The sequence below is a fragment of the Tachysurus vachellii genome, chromosome 4, assembly GCF_030014155.1.
Source record: "Tachysurus vachellii isolate PV-2020 chromosome 4, HZAU_Pvac_v1, whole genome shotgun sequence".
Taxonomy (NCBI): domain Eukaryota; kingdom Metazoa; phylum Chordata; class Actinopteri; order Siluriformes; family Bagridae; genus Tachysurus; species Tachysurus vachellii.
This window is the reverse complement of record NC_083463.1, coordinates 30,183,500-30,202,485: the sequence shown is the minus strand read 5'-3', so window position 1 is coordinate 30,202,485 and position 18,986 is coordinate 30,183,500. Positions and strand designations below refer to the sequence as shown.

General features: G+C 37.6%; 3 protein-coding genes across 5 annotated transcripts; all 3 read right to left on the bottom strand.

Annotated features, from left to right (window-relative positions):
• Positions 1–101: 101 nt before the first annotated feature.
• Positions 102–5,748, bottom strand: sft2d2b (SFT2 domain containing 2b). The gene is made up of 8 exons (XM_060868845.1): positions 5,584–5,748; positions 4,638–4,727; positions 3,854–3,939; positions 3,687–3,768; positions 3,501–3,536; positions 3,023–3,081; positions 2,132–2,161; positions 102–1,821 (listed from the first exon to the last, which is right to left on the bottom strand). The coding sequence occupies exons 1-8, from the start codon at positions 5,644–5,646 to the stop codon at positions 1,782–1,784; spliced, it is 486 nt and encodes a 161-aa protein (XP_060724828.1). The 5' UTR covers positions 5,647–5,748; the 3' UTR covers positions 102–1,781.
• A 537-nt stretch (positions 5,749–6,285) lies between these two features.
• On the bottom strand, positions 6,286–12,329 carry zgc:112023 (PI-PLC X domain-containing protein 1). Of its 3 annotated transcripts, none has more exons than XM_060868839.1 (7): positions 12,123–12,329; positions 11,896–12,032; positions 10,916–11,044; positions 10,611–10,766; positions 10,349–10,529; positions 8,601–10,258; positions 6,286–8,336 (listed from the first exon to the last, which is right to left on the bottom strand). In XM_060868839.1, exons 1-6 carry the CDS (start codon positions 12,226–12,228, stop codon positions 10,023–10,025), a joined length of 945 nt encoding a protein of 314 aa, XP_060724822.1. In that variant the 5' UTR covers positions 12,229–12,329; the 3' UTR covers positions 6,286–8,336; positions 8,601–10,022. The 3 variants fall into 3 exon arrangements, with proteins under 3 accessions (XP_060724822.1, XP_060724821.1, XP_060724823.1); XM_060868838.1 differs by having other exon boundaries at positions 9,460–10,258; XM_060868840.1 differs by having other exon boundaries at positions 9,460–10,258; positions 10,349–10,487.
• Positions 12,330–12,633: 304 nt separating this feature from the next.
• Positions 12,634–17,732, bottom strand: rgn (regucalcin). The gene is made up of 7 exons (XM_060868841.1): positions 17,622–17,732; positions 17,176–17,343; positions 16,304–16,486; positions 15,363–15,578; positions 14,402–14,533; positions 14,164–14,318; positions 12,634–13,781 (listed from the first exon to the last, which is right to left on the bottom strand). The coding sequence occupies exons 2-7, from the start codon at positions 17,336–17,338 to the stop codon at positions 13,731–13,733; spliced, it is 900 nt and encodes a 299-aa protein (XP_060724824.1). The 5' UTR covers positions 17,339–17,343; positions 17,622–17,732; the 3' UTR covers positions 12,634–13,730.
• Between the last annotated feature and the right edge of the window lie 1,254 nt (positions 17,733–18,986).

The following is an 18,986-nucleotide window of genomic DNA, read 5'->3' as shown; positions in this document are numbered from 1 at the left end:
CTGTAAATATAGAGATGAGATGGAGATCCGCAAGAGCTCGTGGTTTCCAATTAACTTTAAACAATTACAACAATTAGCACATGAAAGACTCCAAATCCGCCCAGATTTAAATACGACTTTAATTAGATTTGTTCAAGAAGGCTGAAGACGTGTTACACGTGTTACACAGAAAACGAGCTTCAATATACAGATGATCAATAATTAAATAACATGGAATAAAAGATACCCTGTTGAAAAAAAAAAGAGTGAAAAACCCAGACACTCATCTGTAATGTACAAGTAATGAAGAATGATGAGACATGGACATCTTTAACAAGACAGCAGGAAAAGAAATGTCCTTGTGCAGGATTTATCCAGTGTTCCCAGAGCTGTCGAGCTTAAAAACTACTACGCTGCTGAGGAAACGACAGGATTTTCTTCTGAAATTGAAATCCAGTCTTAAGTGCAAGCAGCAGAAGAAAAATGCAGGCCTTTCTTTTTCTTCTCACAGATATTTCAGTCTCATATCACACACAGGAATCTCTGGTCTGGCAAAAGACCAGCAGTTACAAAAGTGTTTACAAAAGGCAGTAAAGGGCTTGGTGGACATGTCCAACAGGAAATGGTACTAGCAGAAATCAATTATATAAACAGAGAAAATAACAGAGCGTCAGTAACAAAAACGACAAGAAACTAATAATAATAATAATAATAATAATAATAATAATAATAATAAAACCTACATCCTAACCGCTGTAGGGTTGAGAATGTTACATTCAATCTTAAGTATCCAGATTTAGAAAACAATTAGGCTTAATCTGATCTAATCTGATCTAATCTGATCTAATCTAATCCCTAAATGGGGTTAAATTAGCACTGTCAAATGTTATGACCAAAACAATTAAACACAATAGATTATTTAAGAATAAATAGATCTGGTAGGTTATTATAAAAACAAACAAACAAAAAAAAAAACAATTTATACAGCAACCTTTATACGATTTATAAAAATGTTCTCTTGCATAATTGAACATTCAAAAGGCATCTTGATGCACACAAGTGCAATTTCTGACTAAACTCATCACTTAAAGGAACATTATGTAGAAATGATTAATAAAAAAATCTACCATTTTCATAGAACAGTGTGGAAACCTGGCTTCCTGTGCTGTTTGGATTAGGCTTTGCCCTTTTTTAGTCATTTCACAGACATTCGCCCTGCTTTGCCCCTTCACCTCCTCGTTAATCATTATGAGAATTTCGCTGCTCGTAATCTTGCTGTAACTTTCCAGCTTTCAAGCAGTCGAAGATCCAAGTGTACTTACAGTAAATGAGAAGTCATGACTTATTAATGACTTTTACTGAACCAATGGAAGGTTTTGTGAACAGGGCTGGGATTTTTTTCTCAAAAAAAAAAACAAAACAAAAAAAAAAAAAAAACCTCATTCAAACTTTTTAACCATTAGAAACCAATATTCCCCATAAATTTTTACCTAATGCACCTCTGAGTCATTTGATTCCTTCACTGACATGTAAAAAAGAATGTGTGTGTTCATAGACATTCCTGGTGAGCACCCAGGCATCAGGAGAGGAAACGCACACCTGCAGCGTGTGTGTCTGTCAGGTAGTAGAGTGGGCGCTCGAGTGGGCACTAGCAGTGGGGATTCAGGGCAGAGCAGAACTGAAGCGACATCAGGGGAGGGAGAGAGAGAGAGAGAGAGAGAGAGAGAGAGAGAGAGAGAGAGAGAGAGAGAGAGAGAGAGTGGTGGGGCGAGAGAGGTCCGAGCTCCACACGCCACTACACATCACTTGAAACACATGGAGAACATCTTAATCAGCGCGTCCCTGCATTAAAACAAACACAAATCAGTAAACAGCAGGCCGCAGCCAAAAAGCACAAGTGTGAAAAGTCTGTTTTGGTCACTTGAGCGAAAGCCACAAATGAATGGAACCTTTGACTCTGGGCACATTTGAATCATTGGCAGCGGAGTGACCGCTTTACACCTTTAACACTTTACAGAACGGATTTAAAACAAAAACTGTACTTCAGAGCGCTAGGCTAAGAAACCTTACAGTTTTCCATAAACAATGTTATTAGCTCTACTATACAGAACAATATAAATATGATTAGATTTACTGCGGTGTAGAAACTCACCTTGCAAATGGAATATATGACAAGCTGTACCTGTAACAAGAATAAGAAAGAAAATGTACAGTGTTTAATAACCGTATGGAATAAACGTTTACACGTTTATCCATTTTATCCATTTGTAGTAACATTTAGGACTCTGAGGTTCCTGATCTCTCTTACGTTAGAGCAGCTATAAACAATGTTTCCCTCGCTAGCCTCTTTAACTTAACACGATAAAACAGCGCAGCTTGTCATGTTAGCAAGAACCCGAACATCATACGATTCTCCATCCTAAAGACTTTCTTTCAGAGTGACTGACCGTTCCACTGTACCGACACTGGAGACTCCTTCAATAACTGTTTAATAAACATCTCCTGACAGAAAACTTCATCAGATCATCTGTTTATCATTTTTAATCTGTTTATTATTAGTATCAGATCCCCATCATACAAGTCCCTGTCAAATGTATGTTACTATAGAAACAAAAACGCAGCATGTAGAATCAGAGCATTAATATAAACCTGTGAATTGAATTACAAACGTCACTGTTAAAAAAAAAAAACATCATACGTCTGATTTCTTTACATCTCCGCTTCGCAAAGAAATGCTGTGTTTCAAGGCTCAAACCTGTCTTTTAATAAACAAACGAACATAATTTAACTCTAGAGAGAGAGAACAAAGCCCACAACAACCGCTGCATGCTCGCTCCCTCACATAAACGAATCTGGCAGCGAGCTGGAGAAATAATTGCCTTTTTTTTTTGTAAATAAAAATTCACTATTTCATTTTGTTGCCAGAAGAGAGCAAGCCAGCGTCTGTGCTCTGTCCAAGTCAACAGTCAGGAAAATGTCACACGTTTATGCTGAACGTTTTTATCAACACGGCAGCTGTGAATTGAGTAAGTGGTCCACTCACCAAGTTAAAGCCAGGAACTGGAGGATGCAGAAAAGCACAACGAGGCCTGGGATTTTCCACTGAAGGGATCGACATGGAGCGCAGGGTGTTAACTCGTTTCCCAAATGAATACTCCGTAAACATAAGACTTAGGTATGTGCTGATAATCGTTTCTACATCACAATAGTATTAACACTTAAAAACAACGGCGATCCCTAATGAGCTCATTTAGTTTATTCAGCAGGCAGCGTTTTCACGCAGCCTTCATATTCCCGAGATCACGTGTGTCTCAAAAGACAAGAACTGCATGTAACTGCATTTGAGATAAATAACTGAAATAAATAATATTGTAATGATTTATCACGGTATGACGAAGTAAGGAATTAAAATCAGCACATAGCTAATGCATAGAAATGTTCATATGAGTGAAAAACAAAAATATTTCTAGAATATATAAAATATTTTACAAATATATATTCCAAATGAATGCCATAATTACCCAGAATGCAGAGCAAAGTGTCAACACAAGGCATGTCTGCAAAATGAAAGGCCAAAATTATTTATTTATATATTGTACAAAGTGTAAAAAAACATGGAGAGAATTAATACAGAATTCATTTGCCTTTATATGGACAGCAATTCTATGTATGTGTGTGTGTGTGTGTGTGTGTGTGTGTGTACTCACAATCATGACGGCTGTTGCCAGCGCTCTCGTCTTGTCAAACATCTTTTTCAGCTGCTTCAACGGACCCATCAAGAAAGTCGTGCTAGAATGCAAACAAAATGCAGCCGAGCTTCAGAACACGGCTGGTATCGAATATTCGTGTATGCTGATAAAGTGGTAAATCTTACCTTAGGAGAGAGGCGATGTTTCCAAAGGTGTAAAAGACGGCGAACAAGATGATTCCTTTTCTAGGAACCCAGAGCAAACAGGATCCCTGGATATTTCCAGAGACAGGCATTCATTTGATGATATTCAAAGTGAATAATCACAAAGGGATGTGAAGTTATAGATGTAGTACACTCTATATGTATGTAGTGTGTGTGTGTGTGTGTGTGTGTGTGTGTGTGTGTATTCCGTAAGTACAGTACTCTCCAAAAGTCTCTGGGACCCTCATTTATGTTTTTGTCTTTTATTTTATGACTTCTACATTCTTGACTCTGTACAAAAACATTTCACATTTCCAAAAAATATATATTTTTTTATATATATATAATCCTTAGTACGTCAGTAAAAACAGCACCATGAACTATTACATAACAGATAAAAAGATTCAGACTAAAACTTTTCTTAAAATAATTTCCTTCTATAACAGCACAACTTATATTTGAGACTAGATCAAATATTGAACTTGTTCAGTTTATTAATTTTATATAGACACAATTTCATTATTTAATCTTTCATCATTTTAACTTTGCAAACGTTCAGATTTGATGCAACCATATAAACATCCAGAGAAGATGTTTTCAGAGAAACACAACATTTCAGATAAAAGTCTTTCATCAGCTTTTCGATTTTTAGCTCCACCTCCTTTTACTAATGATTTGTTTGCGTCACAGGCAGTATGACATGATAACAGTATCTGCCCCATGTATTATTCAATACAGAACAACATTAAACTCTGAGTCGACTTACCAGGATGGAACAGGCGACTCCTAAAACAAAGCAGGCAATAAAAGCCTTGACACGTGTTCCCCATCCCAGCGTGATCGCCTCATCAGCTCCCTATAGAACAACGAGAAATGTGCTTAGATATAAGAAAAACACACAAACAGCACAATACAATATAATAAATTGTATTAATAAAATACTTTTTCCATCACGTTTTACTTTGTTGCAAACGTTGCTGTAGTTTCCCTGAAGTCTTAATGACTCTCAAAGATGATTCATGTACACAGACAACCAGACAACACGAGTTCAAAGGTCACAGATAAAAGATAAAAAATTGCAGACCGAATAGAATAAAGGTAATTCGGTAATTCTAAAAAAAAAAAAAAAAAAAAAATCAAACAAACAAACAAATAAATAAATAAATAAATAAAAACAAAGAAAAATAAATAAAAATAAATAAATAGATAGATAAATAAATAAAAATAAATAAATACAATAATTAATTAATAAGGAACAGAAATAAAATTATAATAAAAAAATAATGTATAATATAAAAGAAAGAATAAAAGGTCAAGTAATTAAAATAATATGCAAAATAACAACTAATAAATAAAACCGGTTAGGTAAAAATGATTGCTAATTATTTGTTGAATTAAGGCTTTTTATATATCTAATTATCTTGACGTGTGATTTATTTAATTCTAATAAAATCTGATTATGGTGTAGAGTTTAATGTGCAGTCAATGAAACGCCTCTCATTAGGTCATCTTTCTAAATGTCCTGCGCATGTAACAGCTTTAAACCGTCACAAACCATTTATAAACAAAACCCAAACATTATTGACGAGTTTTGACAAGTTAACGACTACTAGTTAAACTAGTAAACAAGTGACAGATGGGCAGAAACTACACGGCCTGTGAGAAATTAAATGTGAAATAAAATAAAAGTGTCAATTATTTCTCTTTGGTACCTGCAGCACGTTCAGATCATCATTTCCGTCCTGTCCGCTTAGAACTTTCTTTAATTTATCCATCAAATAATCTTATATATATAAATAAACAGCTCAATGTAAACAACTTGTCCAATACAACTAGTTTCTCTTCTTCCTGTATGCACGAGCAACAGGTGAACGAGACAAGGACTTCCGCCTGGAGCCACGGCAACGGACGGAGTGACGTCATTACGTACGCACCATTAAGTTCTGGCTTAACTCAGAAACATATTTCAACATACTTGAAATATGTAGAAATAATGAAAGTTAGAAATGACACCGTGTGTCTGTAAAAATATATATTTTTTTTTTTTGCAAAGTGCAAAATTAAATTTGTTTTTAAGTGCTTATATATTAAAAAAGATTAAAAACACAAAAATGTATATCAAATGTATTATATCAAATGTATACAATAAAGTAGAGAGTAAGTTAAGTTGAAATAATATTAAAGTGTTGCACATTCAATGTCTTCTTATTTTTTTAAAAATATGTGAAAATTTAAAATGTTTTTTTAAATCATTTTTAAATTTTAAATCAATTTTTTTAATAATTTTAAAATTTTAAATCAATTTTTTTTAAATCATTTAAAAAAATTTAAATCACATTTTTAAATAATTTTAACATTTAAAATCACATTTGTAAATAATTGTATTAAATAAAATATTTATTAAATAATAAAAATTAATTGTTTATTGTTTATTCATTTTAATAAATTGATATTCATTCAACTTAATATTAAAATGATTCATGCAAAAAAAATCTTATCTCATATCTTGTACATGTTTTGTTTAGAATGTATTTGATAAATCTATATATAAAGTCTAGATTACATATAAATTCATAGAAACAATATTAATGCAATATTCACTTCATGGCTAACTGAAAAAAAAATCCCTAAACCTCATTATTATTTAAAAACAGATTATTATATGCATATAATCCATCTGTTGAAATATCAGATAATACCGAACACCTTAAAAATGTAGATTCCATATTGTTTACATGTTGGATCAAAAAGGAAAAAAGAAATAGGGGTGTTTTATGAATCTTATGATATTTGCTGTTTTTAATACAGCAAGTTAATAATCATGTATAGACTTGAGCAAGATTCAACATAAATTTATACAGAATAGATTTTTCTTTACATTTTTTGTTCAAACAGCACAATATTTGGGCCTGAACCCGCAGGCACACTTTAACACACAGATGTTTTATTGACGTTCAGTTTAAATGGCAAGAAACAGACAGGATATGAAAACGCTGAATTCCATGAAGTGTGTCCTCATTTTGAATCAACACTTTTGAAACGTCTGCAGTCTGGACCTGTCGATGGCTCCTCAAATTTTTAGAGTTGAACAGCAGGTTTTATTAAAGTCTCAGTCAATCCCATCTTGATTGAAATCCACTTATCTCTAGAACTTTATTGTGACAGATTTATATGTAGCAGTGAAGCGTTAGGGCACTTTTAAGGTAGAGAGTTAGAGTGGTTAAGCACTAAAGCGCCGCTGCATCACTGTCTTTTGACTGACATGAAGTGAAGGATAAATAAATCTTACAGCTCCAATGTCAGTTAACCACTCTCACTCACTCATCTTCTACCGCTTATCCGAACTACCTCGGGTCACGGGGAGCCTGTGCATATCTCAGGCGTCATCGGGCATCAAGGCAGGATACACCCTGGACCCTGGAGTGCCAACCCATCGCAGGGCAAACACACACACACACACACTCTCATTCACTCACTCAATCACACACTACGGACAATTTTCCAGAGATGCCAATCAACCTACCATGCATGTCTTTGGACTGGGGGAGGAAACCGGAGTACCTGGAGGAAACCCCCGAGGCACGGGGAGAACATGCAAACTCCACACACACAAGGCGGAGGCGGGAATCGAACCCCCAACCCTGGAGGTGTGAGGCGAACGTGCTAACCACTAAGCCACCGTGCCCCCCGTCAGTTAACCAAATGGTGAGAAAATCTGACAGACTGGATTGGATCATGAAAAATCGATGTATTACTTTGCTGAAAATGAATTCAGAATTTTTAATTTCATTGAGAATAAAACTAAACTAAACTAATTGCTTATTCTCAAAAAGTCATGGCGATATACTTTTCAGTATATTCTTTAGTAAAATAGGTTGGTAATATGTCAATAGTATGTCAAGTCTGGTCAAATTTTATTATTCTATTATTGATTTATTATTATTGCATATTTATGTTCAAATCCATATAAATTTGTAGGGAACCCACAACAAAAAAGTATTTCTGTACAATTTCCTATCTTTGTTGAAAGGCAGAAGTCTCCTACTTCACTGCGGAAGCTGTGTGAACAGTACAGTTCCCGGACGGTTCCTCATCTTCTACACAAATCACCATGGCAAATAAGACAAGTGTTGTCTGTGTCACCATGCAACACACACCGCCATCTCAGTCAAATCCTGGTCAAGTTCATGCTCCTTTTTTCTCACCTATATAAATACCTACACCTATATTGATCATGTACCAGCAACACACCAATAGAGCTTAGTAAACAGAGTTCTGATTCTTCAGTGAGTCAAATAAGGACTAAGTTTGGGTTGGCAGATGATGGAGAAGGTTTAGATTCATTCTTCACATCCTGATTTTAGTCAAGCTGATAGCGAAGAACCTTCCTTGCTTCACAGTCTTTGAGCCGATGCCTCATGCTGACTGGAGTCAAATGAGTCAAATGCATAGTGCTAAGCTGAACCTGAGGGACACAAGGGAACACAACGATTATATTAAATAATCCAAGTTTAACATTGAACTATTAAAATCTGTGTTATTTTAAATTCTTTCTTTTGCACTACTTCATTTTAAACACGGATTCATACATCACAGATTTAAAGGAGCAACGGGTTTACCAAGTCTAAAACCGGTGTTTAATGATTCCTGAAATGTTTTTTAAATCATGGATTAAGTTTTAGTTTAAAGGGGGCACGGTGGCTTAGTGGTTAGCACGTTCGCCTCACACCTCCAGGGTTGGGGGTTAGATTCCCGCCTCCGCCTTGTGTGTGTGGAGTTTGCATGTTCTCCCAGTGCCTCGGGGGTTTCCTCCAGGTACTCCGGTTTCCTCCCCTGGTCCAAAGACATGCATGGTAGGTTGATTGGCATCTCTGGAAAATTGTCCGTAGTGTGTGATTGAGTGAGTGAGTGAATGAGAGTGTGTGTGTGCCCTGCGATGGGTTGGCACTCCATCCAGGGTGCTTCGATGCCCGATGACGCCTGAGATAGGCACAGGCTCCCCGTGACCCAAGAAGTTCGGATAAGCGGTAGAAAATGAGAGTGAGAGAGAGTTTTAGTTTAACTGGATAAATAGATAAACATTAATACTATTTTTTGAGGTAAATACAATCCGGTATAAGTTACACATAATACTCTCCATATTATAGGACAATAAATTCAATAAATGAATCAGTTTGCTTGTATTTATAGAACAGTATAAACAGGAGTCCACTAAGAGCTCTGGGTTTATTCTGAGGATGAATTCAACTTAGGATAAACTCCAGCCAAATGTAATGTGTAGTAAGTGCCTTAATTTGCTTTTTGATTAGTTACTATAGAGGATAAACTGTTCTATTATACGTAAACAGCCAGAAATATATTCTGCTGCATGGTTGATAACATAATGTCATTTCAGAGGTTTAATGAATGGAAAAACATTTGTTTGAACCGCTATTATTGAATAAGCTTTTCTTTCATCTCATGTTTGGACATTTATTTATTTATTTATTTATTTATTTATTTATTTATTTAGGCAGGTAGATAGATAGATAGATAGATAGATAGATAGATAGATAGATAGATAGATAGATAGAATATATCTACTATACCGCTTTTCCTCTCCATCTCCATATCGTTTTCTTCGTTCTAATCCTCTCTGCTCTCCTGCTGTCCTTCTTCAGTGAAAAGGTCCTCATCCTCTTTCTTCATGTTTCTTCAGAAATAGTTCTAGACTTCCCACTTTCCAGATTTCCTCAAACTGGTGTTAAGAAGTGCAAGGTAGAGGAACAGGAGGGTCACACAGACATTTCACCACTTGTATCCGGGGTGCTTTCATAAGACTGTGTAATGAGATCCTCCTGGCTCTCCTCAACCATCTGTCTACTGTGTGGCTCTAAGCCTAATGCAGCAGCGTCACCCGGTGCACAGGAACAGTGCAGGCTCAACTAACTGCCTGTGAATCCCTAAATAATCTATGTGTCAGGAAGAGGTGGGAAGAGGAGAGAAGGGTGAGAAGGGGAGGGAGAAAGTCTTGAGAAAATCTTGAGAAATTACTTTTTTTCTGTAAACTGTACAGTCATGTACAAGATATATGAAAATATAAATATTAAAGATACGTCTAAATATCAAAGCAGGTCTTTATGGAAAAGTGCATCACTTTTCTCTCCTGTTTTCAGTGTTTTGTATTGAGTCCAATTACAACCTCACAGAATTCGTTTCTCGAAATCCCGACAAAGTCTGCGCAGATGATATTGATGGATGTTTTCAGGGAACCAGGGTGCTGCTTTTTGACCCAGTCCATTAGAACAGTGTAGGCTTGGAGCGTCATGCTCTTCATAGACTGTGTGAGATGACAGAGGACGTATCTGGTATCTTCAGTGAGGTTTAAACCGGCCATGAAGAAACCATCTGAAGAAAAAATATTATACAAATAAATAGTGTTGGTGAAGTCAAAGGACAACCTACAGACACATAGATACTGATGAATTAAGACATTACCTGGTCTTCCTGTGTCCTTCTTATGCTCAAGATATGAAATGACCAGGTTTGGGTCCGACTCGTTGGCCCACCAATAATCCCATGCAGGCCAAAGTTCCTCAAACTCAGACCCAGACGGATCAGCGTAGGAAAGAATCACCTGATAACCGAAAGTCCAACATGTTCTCAGAGAAGGTGTTTCCTAAGACACGGCACACAGCTAAGTGAGGAGACACGTGACAACATGTTGTACTTTACTTATAAATAATATACAGCTGCTTACTGATTTGGGGCAGAGTTTCTTGCCAAAGAGTTCTATCAAAAAGTTAATGAGGTTGTTGTGCTGCACAGGGGTGACATCTTCAAAAGCAGACAGGGAGATGATCACGACTTCGTTAGTGTGACACACTAACCAGTCAGCGACGTCAGTGAGAGCCTCCTGGAGAGACATGATTTATCATGGAGTTAGAGGTAAAGCACTCGGGCTTCTGGTGTGACAGGAAAATAATCAACACCTTCTGAGTTCTGTGGAATTATGTGTAATGACATACTGTACTGTGTGACTGTGTGGGTAATGAGTACGTTCACCTTCACAGTAAGGAGAGAGTATATTCCATGAGCAAAATAAAACATCCAGCTCAAATCTTTTTTCTTGTGGGCAATCCTTAGGTCGAGAAACCGAATTCCTGAGTCCAGCTGGCTGCAAATCGACAGCTCCTGTAAAAAAAAATAAAATAAAAAAAAAAGAACGAAAAGTGGTGCGTTTTATTTGCCTCGTGGCCGGGGCGCTACCACCGAGCTTACAAGGCTATAGTGTTCACCTAAGAAGCTGCATGTGGTGTCAAACTTTTGAAAGTACACTTTATTTCTTTATTCTTACTTTGTTTCCACAAGCCATCAGACTCCTCATTAACTGAACTGAACTGTACCGAGCACAATACACACACACACACACACAATCAACTGTATGGACTGCAATGACCCACACTAAATACACACTCTTCCAATTTACATCCATGTCTACAGCACAATCGTTTAATATGATGTTTACATGCTGTTTTTCACACTGTTTCTGCTCTTTGCACATGCTGTCTCTCACATTTCAGTTGATTAATGTTTTTCACAATACTTTACAATACCTCATATATCTGCTGCTACAGTATAATACTGTGTTTATTCCAGTATTCCTGCACACACAATATTGATTGGACATACAGTATTTACAGTGGTCGGTGCTGTTTTTGTGTATTGTCTTTTGTGTATTGTCTTTCGTGAAATGTCTTGTATTTTTTGTCCTGCACTGTCTTTTTGTCTTGTCTCACACCGTGTACACCAGGTTGTACAGATGCACTTTATGTACCTAGGACTACTTACTAAGTCCTTAGCTCTGTCTTTGTTCTATATAGCACCATGATCCTGGAGAAACGTTGTCTCATGTCACTGTGTACTGCAACAGCTATACATGTATATGTTTGAAATGACAATAATAGCTTCTTTGATGGTACCAATGGTGGCGACCAGCAAAATACAGTTTGGCCCCTGTTCCTCTGACAGTGCACACATTTTACCTGAGTGGTGGCCCACTTCTTTATACATGGCCGAATGACACAGGGTACGACGTGGTCCAGCACGGTCAGTATCCAGGGCTCTGAACTCAGGACTGGACTGTTGCGGTCCAGACAGTACGTCATGGTATCATGACTACCTGCAATAAAAAAGCTTCACGTTTAAAACCATTTAACAATCAATCAATCAATCTGATGGTGATGGTGGATTATGATGACGTTTTCAATACCAGGTATGGTAAGATTCCATAAAGGAACATCAAGGAGTTCTGAAGGAAGCTGTGACATCCAGTCTGCACATCTGGAACAAGGCTGAGATCTCCACACATCAGACATGCTCTAATTCACACACCAAATAATTGTTTGGAGTATAATTTCGCGCTGTGTGTGTGTGTGTGTGTGTGTGTGTGTGTGTGTGTTAGTTACCCGGAAGAAGGAAGATACACAGCAGCGCAGTCACATGAACTTCTACTTCCTTAAACACACCGAAATTTGCGCGCAATCCCGCATAATCCCGCATAATCCCGCAGTTATTTTATCAACGCAACTGTGATGTTCCTAAACATGTATTTAGAATATTTCCCCTGAAATCACAATACATTTAAACCAAAGCAACACTGACATCCATAACACGGTTATTAAAGATGAATGCATGCGTTAAAACCCACGCACGACTCTTTCCGTTGTTGTTGGGTCCCGATGCAACATGTTCATAAAGTAAAAGCATGATCAAATGTCACCTTTTGTGTTTGGATAATTATTTTATTATCATCCGGATTGTAGAAAGGGTCAGAAAGAGACAGCATGCGCACGTGCGCTGGTGCTGATGTTGTCCTTCATCCTGGTGACAAATTAATCCACAAAATAAATAATCAGTGAACTGAGAACTAAAAGACTTTTTTTGTTGTTTTTTTGCTTATTTAATTAAATCTATTTCACCAAACAACCAACAATGAATAAGATTGATGCATGTACTCATCTGTTAATGTTTAATACTCTGGAAATGATTCACCAGATGACCAAAAAGAAATAATAAAAAACAATGGTATACATCAACAATAAAATGATTAAAAACAACTTAAAGAAGGCATGTTGGCACAGATAATGTTGCAGATTCACATCTTGAGGGTCTGCGATTCCTCGTTCCAGAGCTCAGAGAGGTTTATCGATGTCCATGATTTCCTCTGGGTTCACCGGTTTCCACCCAACTCCCAAAAACATGCCTGTAGGTGGACTTGGTAAACACTGCATGATTCTGAATGAGTGTGTGTGTGTGTGTGTGTGAGTGCAACGGTGACCCATACACAGGGTGTTCCTGCCTTGTGTGCGTTTCAGTGTTCCCAGTATAACGGGATAAAAAAACAGGGTCAGGATAGAGGGATAGGATTCATTACTTAAGATGCATGAATGAAAAGAACACTGGCTACATGGAACATATAAATGAAGGGTCTAAACATTTTAGATCACCTTTAAACATTATCATTTTAGACACACGTGATGTTAAACTCTTTTTTTTGTCATGAGTCATCAGGAATTTCTTTTAACAGCAGATGTGTTAGTTCTCATTACATCCAGTAATTATTCTAATTATTATATTATTCTCATCATTCACTTCAATTATCTCAAGCATTTTTGCCAATTGATTCAGTCACAAAGCCCTTGATTCTCTTTTTAAAGTCCTAACTGAGATGTGATGATGGACCACAAAAAGCTGCTTAATTCAGTCTCGTGATTTCAGATCATTATTAAATCAATATGTCAGTGCAGAACTGTCAAGCGGACACAATTACCGCGATCTCGTGTGTGTATTTCACAAAATGCAGAGATTCTCTGGTGCTTTAGCCGGAAAATGAATTTGGAGGAATTCCCTTTACTCCTAAACCAGAGACCTGAAGAAAACGAAACATATTAAATTAAACCAAATATATTATGTACGTTTGCACATGTACATCGATGCCCACGTGATGTTACGTTACACACTGGCTTTATTTTAAGGCAAGGTTTTAAAAAGCAGGATGGTACTGCAAATAGCAAACAAGCACTAGATACTCTATGGTGTGGTGTCTTATTTTCTGTAAATAAGACGTTTATTTAGTCTTTATTAAAGGTTTCGCAAGCTTTGTCACTTTCCCACTACATAAGTGTTCCATGATATTAAATGTAACTAGATATGGATAAAAAGTACTGTACAGTACGTGGTGTTCGTTAACATATATAAAACTGCATTGGTGTAAGACCAGGAAACTTATACCACAAGATTATAATCCCTACCTTAAAAATACAGCCGGCTTGGGGCTGTTTGGCGAGCGATTCCTCGTCCATGCCTTTACACGCAGAGGTGACGTAGAGATCAGTGTAATCTTTCCCTCCAAAACAACAGGAGGTGATTTTAGCGACTGGCATTTTCACCGTTTGAAGCCTGGTCCCTAAAATGAGGAACATTATTTGAGAAGAACTTAAAAGTGAAACAGGAGATGAACAGAAAAGGAACGTACCGATGTATACACACCTGTCAGAGGGTCGATACGCAGGACTCTGCCCCCATTGTAGCAGGCCAGCCATAGTTTCCCTTCCACGTCGATGCACATGCCATCAGGAATACCTTCATCTTTCTCAAGTCTGTACACCATTCTGCGATTAGCTTAATACAAATACACACATTTACGCTATTAGGTGCCGGGAATCAGTTTGAAGGTTTTGTGGGTTTTGTCTGAATTGGGAAAAGTGCACATAAGAAAGAATCTGAATGAAGAAGAAATAAACTGCTGATGTAAAAAAAAAATAATGAAAAATTGAATATGTAAATAGGAAAAACGGTAACGATGTATTTAGTCTATGGCTCCATCTTGAGCAACATAAAATATCTCGTAAAAAAACGTGGAACAAAATGTTGATCTTGAAGGATAAACAAGAAATTTTGATGTGTTTGAAACAACACGTAAATATATCAATTAATAAATTTTTTTTTACTTGGTATTTTAAGCTATTCTATTTTTTTCTTTTAAGGGTACATACAGTATAGGGGGGCAAAGTGGCTTAGTGGTTAGCACGTTCGCCTCACACCTCCAGGGTCGGGGGTTCGATTCCCGCCTCCGCCTTGTGTGTGTGGAGTTTGCATGTTCTCCCCGTGCCTCGGGGGTTTCCTCCGGGTACTCCGGTTTCCTCCCCCGGTCCAAAGACATGCATGGTAGGTTGATTGGCATCTCTGGAAATTTGTCCGTAGTGTGTGATTGCGTGAGTGAATGAGAGTGTGTGTGTGTGCCCTGTGATGGGTTGGCACTCCGTCCAGGGTGTATCCTGCCTTGATGCCCGATGACGCCTGTGATAGGCACAGGCTCCCCGTGACCCGAGGTAGTTCGGATAAGCGGTAGAAAATGAATGAATGAATGAAGTTGATTATAAACATAAATAATTGAAATTATCACTGTTTTTTAATTATTTTTTTTAAGCAGCCGTCCTAAGTAGCTCACCTACTCCTCCAGTGTGTATATCGTAATCGAAGGCCTCCACCATGTACGTCAGACTGTCTACATAGTAGAAGAAGCGGTGATCTGGAGACCAGTCCAACCCGTTAGAGAGGTCCACCTGGTCAAAGTGTTTGACGACGGAGTGATCGGGGAGCAGGCTATACAGCGAGCCCTGTTTCCTCTCCAGCTCAGCAGGACGCACCTCAACCGCCATGGTGCCTGACAATCAGGAAATGGCACAGAGGAGTGCGCACTTAATTTAGTGTGGGATCGAACAAACAGCATTGTGGAGTGAGTACACTTTATACTAAGTGTGTGATAGAGATTCGCATGGTGTGTTTGCAACGTAATTTGGAGTGCAGTAAGGGGCAATATGTACTTGTGTTAAGTGGGTAGCGTAATAGTTTGTTGTCTGATCTGAAATGTGACATGCTGCGCTTATTCGAGTATGTGAAAAGGGTAGGGTACTTAAAAACCTTCTTTCATCAGAGCCCTCATACATCTAGTAGATATTAATGTACATGGACTATATAGGGCACAAACCACACAAAACACCAGCTATCAGAAATGTCCAGGGCTCGTAATACATGCAGAAACACACTGTGTTTGTATATCTCATTAGTAAATGTTGTGTATACCTCATTTTTTTATGTAGAATGCAAATAATGATTAGATTACTTTCATTGGGGTATCAACTATTCTCCCTGTGTTCCTCAGGGTTCTCTGGTTTCCACCCAGCTGACAAAACATGCAGGTAAATGGACTGGTGACTTTAAAATTACGTTAAAATTTCAATGTGAACGTTTGTGTGTGTGAGAAAGTGTGTGTGTGTGCATAGTGCATAGTCCTAGACAGGTTGGTTTCCCACGTCCTGATCGGTGTTATTGAGATATACCAGATCTCCAGATCTACCAGAATCCTGACCAAGTGTTTACTGAACACACCTGCAAAAAACCTGCCAGCTGGATCCACCTTCCCATCATTAAAGCGGGTGTTGGTCTTCTCTGTGTCCACTTTAGTGATGGTCGTGATTGCTCGTTTCTCCCAGTCTACAGCAGCAAAGCGCGTTCCCTCTCCGATCACATACCCTCCAGACCTCTGTGGAACGACGCAGCCCACGTACGTCTCTGCGGTAAAGATAATGGAAGACGGAGACGTCCTTTATAGACCTTACATCAGATATGAATCAGGTGTCAGGTTCATAACCATGAGTTATATAAAGGGTGGGATCCAGGATATTAATTAAACGGTCAATATTTATTATTTCATACGGGTGCAAATCATTTATTCAAAATACTAGTTTCAAGCCACTTTCTCAGAACAAGTGTATGAATTAACTGGGGGGAAAAAAAAAAACAGTTTAAAAACCTTTTAAAGTTTCTTGGGACTGGGATTTGCCTCTTGTCAATCATGTTGTATATTATTATGTATAGTGGAGTGAATTATGAAGATAAATCGAATAAGTGAACACAGATTTACTCTTTAATGCAGACACGGAAGCTGAATAATGTTAATATTAACGCAGGAATGGTTGCTACTGTATATTGGGTTAATTCATACAAATATTCCGAAAAGTTCATTTTCATGTTATTTTAATATTAAGAAATATAAAACGAATATAAACTCATTTTAGTAGAAATATTAATATAAATGATTATAGAAAAAAAATCTATTTTTTAATGTTCATTTTTATTTTATTTACTACGTTTATGTAGCTAAATTATTTACTTAACTATAAAAAACAACAACAACAATATACTTAGTATAAAGTAGTAATAGTTTAATACAAACTTTTATTGATATCTGATTGGCTCACCTGTACACATACTCTCTATCTGATTGGTCAGTGAGTTCCACCTGTTGATCTTTGGGCCATAAATGTCAACATATAACAGACAGCCATCTTTCTCCTCCCAGACTGGACCTTCTCCAATCTCATTCTTCTCCTTCACCACACACTCGACTTTAAGGGTTGCCATATCCTCTACAAAAGGGTGAAATGATTGTGTATGTGACATCAAATCTGAATTTAACATCTGAAAGCAGGTTAAACAGCTAAAAGAAAGGAAGGAGGTTAGACAGAAGGGATTGATTTGTTTTCCTCTTGAGTTTAAACAAAAAAACAAATTTGACATAATACAGAATAAACAGCTGGTGGGGGGGGTGGTCACGTGACTGCAGTTTAAATCGAATTAAACGTCAATAAAGTTTTGCGTTCGACTAAAATTTATGAACTGTAGTAGTTTTTTTTGCGTTACCCACCACAGCAGCAGGTGAAAAAAAAGCTGTTCGTTGTTGTCCAGTCGATGTTAAAATGTCTGGGAGTCTCTGGGTTTGTTTGTATGACTGTGTGAAGTTCGTCGAGTGCATGAACACGTGACGCGACGGTGAGACGAGCGCCATCTGCCGGCAGCTCAGAAAAACTGCAGCGTTAATAAAATTCTGAGAAATGACTGAACCTGAACAAGAATATCTTAATTAGGGTTGCAAAATTCCGGGAATTTTCAAGGCTGGAAACTTTCCATGGGAATTAACGGGAATATATGGGAATTAACGGGAATATATGGGAATTAACGGGAATATATGGAAATAAACGGAATTTTAAACAAATGCAGAGTTGCCTATAACAAGGAACTTAAATGTAGTTAAAAAAAAATCTTGCAGCATAATTGTGTTTAAAACAATAAGATTTAATGCAATTTAAGTTGATTTTGTACCCTGCATTCCTCAGTCACTTGCACACAGCACACTGCTTACTGGAGGGCCATTGAGGCCAAACCCCCTGCATGTACTTGCATTCTTCCATAACATGCACAGTAACACTTCATTTTAGGGTCATTTAACTAGTTGCTTATTAGCATGAATATTAATAGAATATTGGCTATTTATTAGTACTTATTAAGCACATATTAATGCCTTATTCTGCATTACCTTATTCTATGGTACCCAAGTATTTTAGACTCAAGTTTGCAGTAGTTATAAGCGAAAATATCTGTTTTTAAAATCTCGTGGCCACTAGGTGGCGCTGTCACGAAACGTTGCATGCTAATAATAAGAAAACTAACGATAACAATAGGTGTCTACGCCCCTAAGTGTGTGTGGTAAGTGTGTGTGTGTGTGTGAGTGTGTGTGTGAGTGAGTGAGTGTGTGTGTAAGTGTGAGTGTAAGTGTGCGTGTGTGAGTGTGAGTGTGTGTGAGTGTGTGTGTGAGTGTGTGTGTGAGTGTGCGTGTAAGTGTGTGTGCAAGTGTAAGTGTGAGTGAGTGAGTGTGTGTGTAAGTGTGAGTGTGTGTAAGTGTGTGTGTAAGTGTTTGTGTGTATGTGTGTGTGTGTGTGTAAGTGTGTGCGAGTGTGTGTGAGTGAGTGAGTGTGTGTATGTGAGTGTGTTTGTATGTGAGTGTGTGTGCAAGTGTGAGTAAGTGTGCGAGTGTGAGTGAGTGTGTGTGTGAGAGGGTGTTTGTGTAAGTGTGAGTGTGAGTGTGTGTGTAAGTGTGAGTGTGTGTGTAAGTGTAAGTGTGTGTGTAAGTGTGTATGTGTAAGTGTTACGACCCCAAATGATGTTTAGGGGTATGGTTGGGATGTAACAATATGAAATGATTATAAAGTTAGATTTCTGGTGTGTATGTAGC

Bases quoted from the DNA above. Each gene is read 5' to 3' on its own strand.
- sft2d2b (XM_060868845.1), bottom strand. From the start codon at position 5,646: ATGGATAAATTAAAGAAAGTTCTAAGCGGACAGGACGGAAATGATGAT. The intron at 4,728-5,583 runs GTACCAAAGAGA...GTTGTTCTATAG, and splicing joins ATGATCTGAACGTGCTGCAG to GGAGCTGATGAGGCGATCAC. The intron at 3,769-3,853 runs GTAAGATTTACC...TTTGCATTCTAG, and splicing joins AACATCGCCTCTCTCCTAAG to CACGACTTTCTTGATGGGTC.
- zgc:112023 (XM_060868839.1), bottom strand. From the start codon at position 12,228: ATGTCTGATGTGTGGAGATCTCAGCCTTGTTCCAGATGTGCAGACTGG. The intron at 10,530-10,610 runs GTAAGCAGCTGT...GCCGTGTCTTAG, and splicing joins AGAAACTCTGCCCCAAATCA to GAAACACCTTCTCTGAGAAC. The intron at 10,259-10,348 runs GTAATGTCTTAA...TTTTTTCTTCAG, and splicing joins GAAGGACACAGGAAGACCAG to ATGGTTTCTTCATGGCCGGT.
- rgn (XM_060868841.1), bottom strand. From the start codon at position 17,338: ATGGCAACCCTTAAAGTCGAGTGTGTGGTGAAGGAGAAGAATGAGATT. The intron at 16,487-17,175 runs GTGAGCCAATCA...TCTTTACCGCAG, and splicing joins GATAGAGAGTATGTGTACAG to AGACGTACGTGGGCTGCGTC. The intron at 15,579-16,303 runs GTGTGTTCAGTA...CCTGATTGTCAG, and splicing joins AGCTGGCAGGTTTTTTGCAG to GCACCATGGCGGTTGAGGTG.